At 41.7% G+C, this 13,045-nt stretch overlaps 1 protein-coding gene across 1 annotated transcript in view; it reads left to right on the top strand.

Annotated features, from left to right (window-relative positions):
- SCAPER (S-phase cyclin A associated protein in the ER) overlaps nt 1–13,045 on the top strand; it is a 907,354-nt gene that overhangs the window by 116,077 nt on the left and 778,232 nt on the right. The window contains exon 3 of the mRNA XM_053719295.1: nt 4,647–4,714. Within this exon, the coding sequence (XP_053575270.1) occupies nt 4,647–4,714 (68 nt within the window). The remainder of the gene's footprint in view (nt 1–4,646; nt 4,715–13,045) is intronic.

The following is a 13,045-nucleotide window of genomic DNA, read 5'->3' as shown; positions in this document are numbered from 1 at the left end:
GAAGATACAGTTCTGTCAAGGGTGCAGGTTATTCATGATTTCAGCAGAATTTGTAGAGTCCTTAGGTAGGTGTTACCTTAAATGGTGCTGTAGAGTGTATCATATTGAAGCCCACGCTGCCTACCATGTCCACAGAGATAGGATACCAGCACCTTGGCAGGAGTTTAATATAACACTACAGAAACAGTGTACTGGAGCTGCAGCAGAAATCTGGTTTTACACTGGATAGAGCGGATACTCAAGCGGCAGCAGAAGTCTGGTGTAACACTGCAGAGACTGCATACTGGAGCTGTAACAGATGTCTGCTATATTGCTGCAGAGAGAGGATATTGGGGCTGTAGCAGGAGTTTGATGTAATATTACAGAAACAGTATTCTGGACGTACAGTCTGAGTCTGGTATAACACTGCAGGATACAGGGGCCATAGCATGAGTATGGTGTAACACTGCAGGTACCAGATAGTGTCCTGTAGTAGACGATTTATGTAGAACTACATAAGCAGTGTACTGGAGCTGTATCAGGAGTCTGCTATAATACAAGAGATAGGATACTTGAGCTGTAGGAGGCATCTGGTGTAACATCACAGAGACAGAATACTTGAGCTGTAGCAGGCATCTGGTGTAACATCACAGAGACAGAATACTTGAGCTGTAGCAGGCATCTGGTGTAACATCACAGAGACAGAATACTTGAGCTGTAGCAGGCATCTGGTATAAATGCACAGAGACAGAATACTTGAGCTGTAGCAGGCATCTGGTATAAATTCACAGAGACAGAATACTTGAGCTGTAGCAGGCATCTGGTATAAATTCACAGAGACAGAATACTTGAGCTGTAGGAGGCATCTGGTATAAATTCACAGAGACACAATACTTGAACTGTAGGAGGCATCTGGTATAAATTCACAGAGACAGAATACTTGAGCTGTAGGAGGCATCTGGTGTAAATGCACAGAGACAGAATACTTGAGCTGTAGCAGGCATCTGGTATAAATTCACAGAGACAGAATACTTGAGCTGTAGGAGGCATCTGGTATAAATTTAGAGAGACAGAATAGTTAAACTGTAGGAGGCATCTGGTATAAATGCACAGAGACAGAATACTTGCACTGTAGCAGGCATCTGGTGTAACTTCACAGAGACAGAATACTTGAGCTGTAGGAGGCATCTGGTATAAATGCACAGAGACAGAATACTTGAGCTGTAGCAGGCATCTGGTATAAATGCACAGAGACAGAATACTTGAGCTGTAGCAGGCATCTGGTATAAATTCACAGAGACAGAATACTTGAGCTGTAGCAGGCATCTGGTGTAACTTCACAGAGACAGAATACTTGAGCTGTAGCAGGCATCTGGTATAAATTCACAGAGACTGAATACTTGAGCTGTAGCAGGCATCTGGTATAAATTCACAGAGACTGAATACTTGAGCTGTAGCAGGCATCTGGTATAAATTCACAGAGACACAATACTTGAACTGTAGGAGGCATCTGGTATAAATTCACAGAGACACAATACTTGAACTGTAGGAGGCATCTGGTATAAATTCACAGAGACAGAATACTTGAGCTGTAGGAGGCATCTGGTATAAATGCACAGAGACAGAATACTTGAGCTATAGCGGGCATCTGGTATAAATTCACAGAGACAGAATACTTGAGCTGTAGCAAGGATCTGGTATAAATTTACAGATACAGAATACTTGCACTGTAGCAGGCATCTGGTGTAACATCACAGAGACAGAATACTTGAGCTGTAGGAGGCATCTGGTATAAATTCACAGAGACAGAATACTTGAGCTGTAGCAGGCATCTGGTATAAATGCACAGAGACAGAATACTTGCACTGTAGCAGGCATCTGGTGTAACTTCACAGAGACAGAATACTTGAGCTGTAGGAGGCATCTGGTATAAATGCACAGAGACAGAATACTTGAGCTGTAGCAGGCATCTGGTATAAATGCACAGAGACAGAATACTTGAGCTGTAGCAGGCATCTGGTATAAATTCACAGAGACAGAATACTTGAGCTGTAGCAGGCATCTGGTGTAACTTCACAGAGACAGAATACTTGAGCTGTAGCAGGCATCTGGTATAAATTCACAGAGACTGAATACTTGAGCTGTAGCAGGCATCTGGTATAAATTCACAGAGACTGAATACTTGAGCTGTAGCAGGCATCTGGTATAAATTCACAGAGACACAATACTTGAACTGTAGGAGGCATCTGGTATAAATTCACAGAGACACAATACTTGAACTGTAGGAGGCATCTGGTATAAATTCACAGAGACAGAATACTTGAGCTGTAGGAGGCATCTGGTATAAATGCACAGAGACAGAATACTTGAGCTAAAGCGGGCATCTGGTATAAATTCACAGAGACAGAATACTTGAGCTGTAGCAAGGATCTGGTATAAATTTACAGATACAGAATACTTGCACTGTAGCAGGCATCTGGTGTAACATCACAGAGACAGAATACTTGAGCTGTAGGAGGCATCTGGTATAAATTCACAGAGACAGAATACTTGAGCTGTAGCAGGCATCTGGTATAAATTCACAGAGACAGAATACTTGAGCTGTAGCAGGCATCTGGTATAAATTCACAGAGACAGAATACTTGAGCTGTAGCAGGCATCTGGTATAAATTCACAGAGACAGAATACTTGAACTGTAGGAGGCATCTGGTATAAATTCACAGATACAGAATACTTGAGCTGTAGCAGGCATCTGGTATAAATTCACAGAGACAGAATACTTGAGCTGTAGCAGGCATCTGGTATAAATTCACAGAGACAGAATACTTGAGCTGTAGCAGGCATCTGGTATAAATTCACAGAGACAGAATACTTGAGCTGTAGCAGGCATCTGGTATAAATTCACAGAGACAGAATACTTGAGCTGTAGCAAGCATCTGGTATAAATTCACAGAAACAGAATACTCGAGGAGCTGTAGGAGGCATCTGGTATAAATTCACAGAGACAGAATACTCGAGGAGCTGTAGCAGACATCTGGTATAAATTCACAGAGACAGAATACTTGAGTTGTAGCAGGCATCTGGTATAAATTCACAGAGACAGAATACTTGAGCTGTAGCAGGCATCTGGTATAAATTCACAGAGACAGAATACTTGAGCTGTAGCAGGCATCTGGTATAAATTCACAGAGACAGAATACTCGAGGAGCTGTAGGAGGCATCTGGTATAAATTCACAGAGACAGAATACTTGAGGAGCTGTAGGAGGCATCTGGTATAAATTCACAGAGACAGAATACTTGAGCTGTAGCAGGGATCTGGTATAAATTAACAGAGACAGAATACTTGAGCAAAAGCTGATTTCTTGCTTAAAGGGACATAATACTCATATGCTAAATCACTTGAAACTGATGCAGTATAACTGTAAAAAGTTGACAGGAAAATATCACCTGAGCATCTCTATGTAAAGAAGGAAGATATTTTTACCTCACAATCTCCTTAGCTCAGCAGAGTAAGTTCTATGTAAAAAGTTATACTCAGCTGCTGCCCAGCTGCAGGTAAAAAAAGCAAAATGAAGAAATGAATAGCAGTCAAACAGCATCAGCAGTGCTGAGGTCATGAACTCTTTTACTGTGATCTCATGAGATTTGACTTAACTCTCATGAGATTTCATAGTAAACTTCCTTAAACTAAATATGGAAATAACATGAGAGTGCACAAGGCTCAATCCGCGTCTGTCCCGGGACAGACATACTGATTTGCTGCTTAGAAGTCCTTTACAATGGGATGTGGGTACTGAGAAACTTTTGAGGTAAAATATCTTCCTTTTTTACATAGAGATGTTCAGGTGATATTTTCTAGTCCGCTTTTTACAGCTATGCTGCATCACTTTCAAGTGTTTCAACATTTGGGCATCGTGGCCCTTTAATAATGAAAAGTACCTAGCAAAGGGATGTTGGCTGGCCGATCTAACTAGTAATGCTTTTTTATGCTTAAATATAATCATGAATATGAATATAGAAATGTGTTTTGTATAGAGCTGGACAATTTGATCATATATTAAATGAATAGAGAGTCTAAAAGTATACAGGCCTTTAAAGGGTCACTTAACCCCCCAAAAAATCTTTCATGATTCAAGTAGAGAATGCAATTTTAAACAACATTCCATTTTACTTCTATCTAAGTTGCTTCATTTTTCAGATATCTTTTGTTTAAGAAATAGTAATGCTCATGGGTGAGCCAATCACATGAGGCATCTATATGCAGCCACCAATCAGCTGCTATTGAGCCTATCTAGATATGCTTTTCAGCAAAGGATATCAAGAGAATGAAGCAAATTAGATAATAGAAGTAAATTAGAAAGATGTTTAAAATTGCATGCTCTTTCTATATCATGAAAGAAAAAAATTGGGTTTCATGTTCCTTTAAGTGTGTTTAATTTGAGAGAATGCAAGTATTGCATGTTTGTGATGGGCAAAGACGTTGTAGTGATTTTTTTTTTAAATTTGATTAAGCCATGTAATGTATTATTTCTGTGACTTCTATCATACTATTTGTTTCATTATTAAAATCTTTTTATGTTATCCATTTCATTGTATTTTAGTATCAGAAATGTGTCTCATAAACATTCATTCATGTTTACGTAATTGTAAATATTATTTTAAACAGGTAAACCCAAGTGGCCTTGTGGAAAACCTAAGAGAGGAATTCATGGAACACACAAAACTTCCAAACAGGTAATTTTTTCATGTGGGCTGGTTCAGTAGACTTAAAGTGAAGGTAAAGTTTTTTTAATCGGCAATCGTTTTTATGTTCCTGTTAATAACCCAAATGCAGTCGCTAGGTTTTTTTTTTAAATAACATTATCTATTTTGTTCTAATTATAACTTTATTTTTCCTACCGTTCCTTGAATAATCTCCTCCCACGCTCCATTTCCTGGTTTATGACACTCTGACGTATAGAGCGGTCCCACCCGCTCTATACGTGTTTCGCATACTCGTGCACATCGAGCACGGATTAACCGCGCATGCGCATCATTTATGGAATGTAGGTAATCTGAGCGAAACAAATGTTGCCGTCTGAGTTCCTCGGCAGCTCCTTCAATGACTACAACCCAAATGTTATAATGCACATGCGCGAAACGAGGACGCGCGCGCTTGAAAATTGAGGAGGAGAAATTGCCACGCATGCGCATTGAAGCCGCAATGTTTATGACGAAATTTGACGGCCGCCTAACGGCCAGAAAATCAATTGGATCTCTGAAGCACGTGATGGTTATTTAGAAAAAAAGAAAAATGTACGGGTTGTTTTTCGGAAAGCCGATTAGATCAGATAAACATTAGATATCACAGGTAATATATGTTTTATAACAAATTGATGAATGAAACTTATATTTATTTGCCATCATATCTCTAATTATTTGTTATAAGGCGTTTGACTTTACCTTCACTTTAAGTAATGTAAATGTTTGCAAACAATAATTCAAGCTTCAATGAAGTTGCTGTAAACGCCTCTATTACTTCGAACTACTCCCTACAATATATACAACCACTGTTGCTACAGGAAACCTTTGAACTGTGCTAAAGTCAAATTTAAACTTTCATGATTCAGATAGAGTAGGCAGTTTTAAACATCTTTCTGTTATAAAACTTGCTTTGTTCTATTGGTATCCTTTGTTTGAAGAGTATAATCGGGAGCATTAGTGCACTATTGGGACCTAACTGAATGTGCCTGGTAAGCAAAAAAATGGAGGCCATATACAGTATGTACAGCCACCAATTGCCAGCTAGCTCCCAGCAGGGGTTAAACACATAGAGGATTTTATTATTGCACTATTGTTGCATGTAATACATTAGAATGTTTTCTTTATGCACTTTTGTGCACCTTTAACTTTTTTGTAACAATAGTATGAGAGCCCCTGATGAAACGGAGAGAAATCTAGTAATATTTCTAGTGAGATAAACTGCCAGGGCATTTTCCAGAACAGAACCATTTTTCCTAGATAAACTGAATATAATCTATCTGTGAGCTATTCAGTAGTGTTTTTTTTTTATTCATCCAAACCTGAAATGAAATCTATGGATTTGTTGCCACATGGGATACTTGAGGTTCAGAGAGGAACATCTGCTGTAAGCTCAGATATACACAGGATCAGTTTTCTTTAAAGGATATCATTCCCTATACCTTAGCAAAGTATTTAAAGCGTGTCTATAAATGAGGATGAGTTTATAAATTTGGATTCTTCTAACTGCAAGGACTTATTTGCTTTGTAAAGTTCTGATTCTGTAAGCATTAATTAAAGAAGATTGTTATGTTATATCTGATATGTATTTATTTAGTACAGTTAAAATAATAAATGAAATAGCTATGTACTTTAAATCACAGCTCGTAAACCTCTTATTTACACCCAGAAATCTTGCTTCTTTAGCACATTTTGCTCCCTTAGACCACTTTGTAGGATTTTTTTATAGATAGTGGGGAGGGACATAATACATAACTTACTACAGTTTAACTTTACTACAATGTAATAACAGCATGGAAAAGGTTGATAGTTTGGTCCTCTAATTTATCTATTAATATCAAGCCTCAAAAGCAATTTGGGACTTTGTAGGTACTGTATATGTCAAATTGTCCCACCAGTACTGGGAATTTCAGAGAAAAACTTGCCCAAAATACCGGAGAATTTTTAGCAGTTTTGTTATCACTTCATTTAAACAGATATAGAGCCTTGTTTTTTTGTTTTTTACTTATCAAAATTATATTTTTTTAAGAAGACAACCTAAGGTATTCATCTAGGTATTCATTTTGATATATTTTATGTCACCATTTCGTCGCCAAATGCGATCATCGAAAAATATAGTTACCTTTGTCACAAACTTTGAGTTTCTTACTGAAATTATTTACATACTACTTGTGCAATCATGACACAAATGGATTTAAAAGCTTCTCTGAGGTCCCCTTTGTTTGGAAATAGCAGACATGCATAGCTTTGACTTTTTGGTAATTTGAAGGCCACTAATTGCAGCTGTGCACCACACTTCTGAAATTCCCGATAGTGAAGGGGTTAAGTAGTTAGTTGGTAAGGGTAATAGTATGGTAATGCAGGGATTACCCTTCCACCTTGCATGTTCTACTTCCCTGATCCCTCCCAAACTACAATCTTTCCCCCTACCCTCACTCATCTCCATCATCTTAGGTACTGGCAGTATGCATTTTTGTTTCTAAGGTGGTGAGAGTCCATGAACATCCTTGTGGCAAACCTAGCCACTTCTGGACTATAACGTAAGAAAGGTTGTCTATAGGCTGTATATTGTGCTATGTAGATGTGACAGACCCTTCTGTCAGCACTGAAGGAGTTAACTGTGTTCAGCTTTAGCCTCAGCTATTGTGCACTGTCATTAATGTTATTGATAACCAGTCCATTGTTTAATCACCCTCAGAGAGCAAATGCTTAGGTGATAAGAAAAGCCAAATGTGTCTTGTGTTCAAATTGTTATCAGCTTAAGCAAGGTAAATCTATTGTATCATGTCAAGGGCGTGTTCCCTCCATCTAATGTACAACATTCTTTCAACCCCCCCCCCCGATCTGGGGGGGTCAAACCTGCATAAATACTAGGCATAGCCTTTTAATAAATGTCATTCTGTTTTAAACCTGAAAACTGGCTGGGTTGTGAATTGCTGATTCCCTATGCAGGACATTGTTCCCTGGTGTTAACCCTTGGTATCCTGTTGGTACCGTTACAATTGGTGGCAAGCGACGGAATGAACCTTATCGCCCAGAAGAGCAACTACACAAGCCAGTAACCTCAGGAAGAGGGGGATTACTACAATACTGACTAAGATGGAAGGAGTACCAGGGACCAAAGTGAATGGAGATGGATTATTCTAAGCTAAAGAGACAAACGTTAAAGGAACTGCTAGAAGCCAGGGGAAAGATAGGCAGCAGCAAACCCAAGGCTATATTATTTGCTGAGCTGATGGAGGGAGACAGAGCTCGCAGCGCTACGCCTCCAGCAGCCATGGAGGAGACCCTATACCAGAGGGAAATGAGGACCAGGCTGGAATTTTTACCCCAACCTGTACCACGGGATATGCTATCCGTGGTAATGGCAGATGTGCAGGAGTACGTGATGGCACACAGTCCGCGAAATGCATCCTCCCGAGCAGAATCCATTTTGGACGCACTCAGCAACCCAGTAAGACCCAAAATCCCATACCATGCATTTAAAATGTTTTGTGAGGAGAAGGATGAGATCGATGGCTATTTACAGGATTTTGAGAGACTGTGTGAGTTACATGATTTGGAACAGTCCGTATGGGTGCCGGTGCTAGCAGGCAAGCTAGCCGGTAGAGCAGCGGAAGCGTATCGCGCTGTACCCAGGGAGGACAGCAAGGATTACGCTAAAGTGAAGAGAGCGATCTTGGAAAGATATGCCATTACCTCAGAGGCATACCGGCGCAAGTTTAGAGGCCTGCGCAAGCCAGAAAGAGATTCACATGCAGAGTGGGCCCACAAGCTGGATCAAGCATCTCAAGGGTGGATACAGGCCAGCCAAGCTACCACCATGGAAGAATTGCGACAACTGATGCTGTTGGAGCAATTCTTTAACGGCTTGTCCCCAGAAGCCCAAGAATGGGTGAGAGATCGAAAACCCCTCACCTTAACCGAAGCAGCCAGATTAGCAGACCAGCATTTTGATGCCAGGAGGCACCATGGACTACAGCCTAACAACAGACGGGCGAATATACAATGCCACACCTGCAAGCAGTGGGGACATATGGCACGTGAGTGCACCCAAAATCGGAGCAGACAAGCTTGGAACCAGGTCAGACAGAACCAGGCCCCAAGGGCGGCTGCTCACCATTACCAAACGGAGCCAGCCGCTCATGAGGTGTTGAGCACCCAAGCCGAGGAACCCCTGGGAATTCTGCATGAGGTGATGTTGGTCCGGGCCGCCGATAACTGGCAACATCCCCGCCAGCTGGGGACCGTAGAGGGGAAGGAGCTCCAGGGACTTCGGGATTCGGGAGCTACTTTAACCCTGATAGCTCCCCATTTGGTGCCGGATACAGTACACACGGGCGGATCCGTGGCAGTACGAGGGGCAGGGGGAGCGGTATACCGATTGCCCACTGCTAGAGTGGAGTACAAACCCCCAGTCACCCCAGCAGCTGCCAGTTACCAGCCCCCGGCGCACCGCTATACCACACGGCCTCCGGCCACGAACTACCCTCAGAGAGCCCGGTTCAATTCGCGGGGCTACTCACAACCTATTCGGTGCTTTGGATGTAAGCGACTAGGGCACAAAAGACCAGAGTGTCCCCTAAACGCAGCAAATCAAGCACAGTCCTGGAGAAGACCCGCCGGCGGAATCCCACATAATCCTCAGCCTGCGGCCCGCTACGTAGAGGCGCCAGAATGCTGGGGCAGCCTACATGAAGCAGACCCCGTGCAAGCTGCCCACCGGAATAACCGGCAGCGGGTTAAAGTGAATGGGAAGGAGGTCAGTGGTCTACGGGATACTGGTGCTACCATGACCTTGCTTCAAGAGAACTTGGTGTCTGAGAAACAGCACACTGGAGACACTATGGCTGTGAGGGTAGCAGGGGGCACTGTGTTCCGCCTACCTGTTGCCAGGGTACATTTGGATTGGGGAGTGGGCGCTAGACTTGTGAATGTGGGGGTCAAGAAGGACTTACCTGCTGATGTTCTCCTTGGAAATGACTTGGCCCCCCCTTGTTTCTGCCTATTCTCCCATGGATCCCGCTGATGTTAACCCTGTGACTACCCAAGCCCAGTCCCTCCGGGAAGAGACGCTTCCATGTTTGGAGTGGGGGCAGTACTGAGCCAAGTTGGAGCAGATGGCGGAGAATACCCCGTAGCTTACTTGAGCCGAAAGTTGTTGCCCCGGACATCCCCAAGCCGATCCGTTGGGATCAGACTGTGTATGCCGGCTTGGTTCTGGGGGAGCATTGTGGCAAACCTAGCCACTTCTGGACTATAACGTAAGAAAGGTTGTCTATAGGCTGTATATTGTGCTATGTAGATGTGACAGACCCTTCTGTCAGCACTGAAGGAGTTAACTGTGTTCAGCTTTAGCCTCAGCTATTGTGCACTGTCATTAATGTTATTGATAACCAGTCCATTGTTTAATCACCCTCAGAGAGCAAATGCTTAGGTGATAAGAAAAGCCAAATGTGTCTTGTGTTCAAATTGTTATCAGCTTAAGCAAGGTAAATCTATTGTATCATGTCAAGGGCGTGTTCCCTCCATCTAATGTACAACATTCTTTCAACCCCCCCCGATCTGGGGGGGTCAAACCTGCATAAATACTAGGCATAGCCTTTTAATAAATGTCATTCTGTTTTAAACCTGAAAACTGGCTGGGTTGTGAATTGCTGATTCCCTATGCAGGACATTGTTCCCTGGTGTTAACCCTTGGTATCCTGTTGGTACCGTTACAATCCTTACTTGTGGAATTCATCTCCTCCCCACATGGAAAAGGTAAAGACACCCCACACTAAAGCTTTATGTATCCCTCCTAATTTCCCTTCTCTTCCAGTAGTTCTTTTCCTCATCAAGGATAGAGGTGCTCAAGATTTTTTGAAGAATTACAGGGATATTCTTCCAGATTTTCCCTCAATAGATAGTTCTTGGAAGAGAGAGATTTATGAGAGTACTGGCTGTGAAATGTAAATATTCTCTATAGAGTTGTGGTCACAAACCTACCATGGGTGTTGCTGTGAGAGGTTTTTAGCCTCCTCCTGTCTGGCCATGAAGATGTACTCCTTCAGTATATCCTCTACTGTTAGTAGTTACAGTACAGGATTGGCTCTCTACTGAGTCCTAGAACCACCACAGGGGTAAAAACAGTGAGTAAGTACCCATATGCCTCACACAGCCCACAAGCTATCAGTATTTACACTTGTGTATTTCATAGCATGTCCTAACAGTATAGCTGTATCACAAACTTAGGCTGGTTAACAGGCTGTGCATAGGTTTGTGCACAGGGTGGACTATTTGTGCACAGAAGGGGGTTTGGAGCATTTTACTACGGTATGCTATGATAAGCTCCATTTGTTAGACCTACCTTGTGTCTATGAATCGCTATGTCAAAACTTAACTATTTGTACAATGTGTAATGTATATCCTAGGACATACTTGAAAATGAGAGAAATCTCAATGTATTTTTTTTCCTGGTAAAACATTTTATAAATAAATAAATTCCTACAGAACGGTATGAATGTTTCAGTACATTATGTGTTTTTAGTAGTGTGGTTCCTTTTAATAGTCCTTCTCTTATTACCGCCGGCATATACTGCGCTAAGGCCATCCTTTAGACTGTATCAGGAGTGCTAATTAGCACTGCAGCCCTATTCCAGTGCAGTGAAAGTTGGAGGAAGGGAGAGCGTTAAGAATTTTCGTGCCACGCAGAGTTTTGGTGTGCTCTCCACATATTCATTTCATTAGACTGAACCCCAGTGCTCAGGAGTACATGTGTATGTATTAAATTGTATCAATGTAACTATGTTGCAGGCCTTTTAATTCAAGGTGATCTGTTATTACAGTGATCGGTCTACAGCTGCCGGCATCGTTTTGCTCCTCTTCTTGTTTTTTTCTCTACAGGAATGCTAAGATGGTGCCGGGTACAGCGGGAAGAGGTAGCGAGCCGCACGGGGGTGCTTCTCCACAGAAAGGAGAGGGTTAACTTTTCTTTCACCACGCAGTATTTCTAGCTCTTCACCTGTTTTTTCTGTAAGTGGGATCACTCTCCATACCCACCCAGAGTCTAACTGTCTTACTGCTCTCCATTGTAGGGGGTAAGGTACCTAAGCCAGGAGCAGGAGGTGACTTACTTAGTTACAGATGCGTTGTACAAATTATTATTTACACCCACTTAGCATTTAAGGGTGTCCTGTTTGTTTCATGTGTTTTGGTGCATTTCTCAGTATACACTGTAATTTGGGCAATACTGTACATATTTGCCATAGATACTATGCACAACTGATTATTTCCACACACTCATTGTTTAAGGGTAATACTCTCTTGTGTGTATTAGGGGCATTACTCAGTATAAGGGCATTACTCAGTATAGGGGCATTACTCAGTATAGGGGCATTACTCAGCATAGGGGCATTACCCTATATACACCATAAGTTTTAATATTTTTGAAGAGAATTAGATTTTTCATTTTTAGTGTCTAAAAGTATACCCTTAGTATGAACACATTTTCTATAAATTTCTGCTGTGCTCAAACCGTCTCATTTCTTTTTTACATCTAAATTCTGGTAAATTTACTTGACATACTATTTACTTTACCTGTAATAGAGCAGACTTGAGCTACTTAGACAGGGTCTGATCCTTTAGAGGTTAGACCCACTGATTTTATTTTCCCATCAATTTCTACAATTACTACTGTTCTCTGTTTGTTTGCCACCAGTGAATCCTACCAGGGTGGAGTTACTGATTTTTCTCCAGTTTTTAAACTCTTGTAAGGTAATCAACATTTGTCTTTGCTAATTCGTCTTCTACAAATGGGGTATCATACAGTTATACCTGCTAGGCCTGTTCAGATACCTGATTCTGATGTTTTTTCATCCCTTTCTGAGGGTGATCTGTATTTGTAAGGAACTATCCTCAATTTAGAATTAGAATTCACAAGGATTACTATCGTTTTGGTCATTTTATCCATTCGGGAACGTCATGTTCAGTCATGTACAGCTCCCAGGGTCTTTATGTAGGTTCTTGGCGCCCTACTATCAGTTGTCAGAGTGCAGGGATTAGTGGCAGAACCATGACTTGCACACAGAGAATCTATTTTGGTTCCTCTTAATCATGGCTGGATGGTAAATGTGCTTTAGAGTCTTCTTCCACTTCTACTAGACTATCCTTCCTGGTTGTACTCATAGATTCAATCTCCATGAAGCTGTTTAGCAAAGAGAAAAGCAAGCTAGGGTTGCAATTAGCTTGCCCTAGGTTAAAGTCTCTATACCAGGCTTAGGTGGGTCAGTGAAGTCCAGTCTGACAATCTCTTTCTTGGTGGACGCTCCCCATTTAGGTGTTTTG

The sequence above is a fragment of the Bombina bombina genome, chromosome 6 (assembly GCF_027579735.1).
Source record: "Bombina bombina isolate aBomBom1 chromosome 6, aBomBom1.pri, whole genome shotgun sequence".
Classification (NCBI taxonomy): domain Eukaryota; kingdom Metazoa; phylum Chordata; class Amphibia; order Anura; family Bombinatoridae; genus Bombina; species Bombina bombina.
Note: the sequence above shows the minus strand (reverse complement) of the source record. Positions and strands in the feature narration are given on the sequence as shown.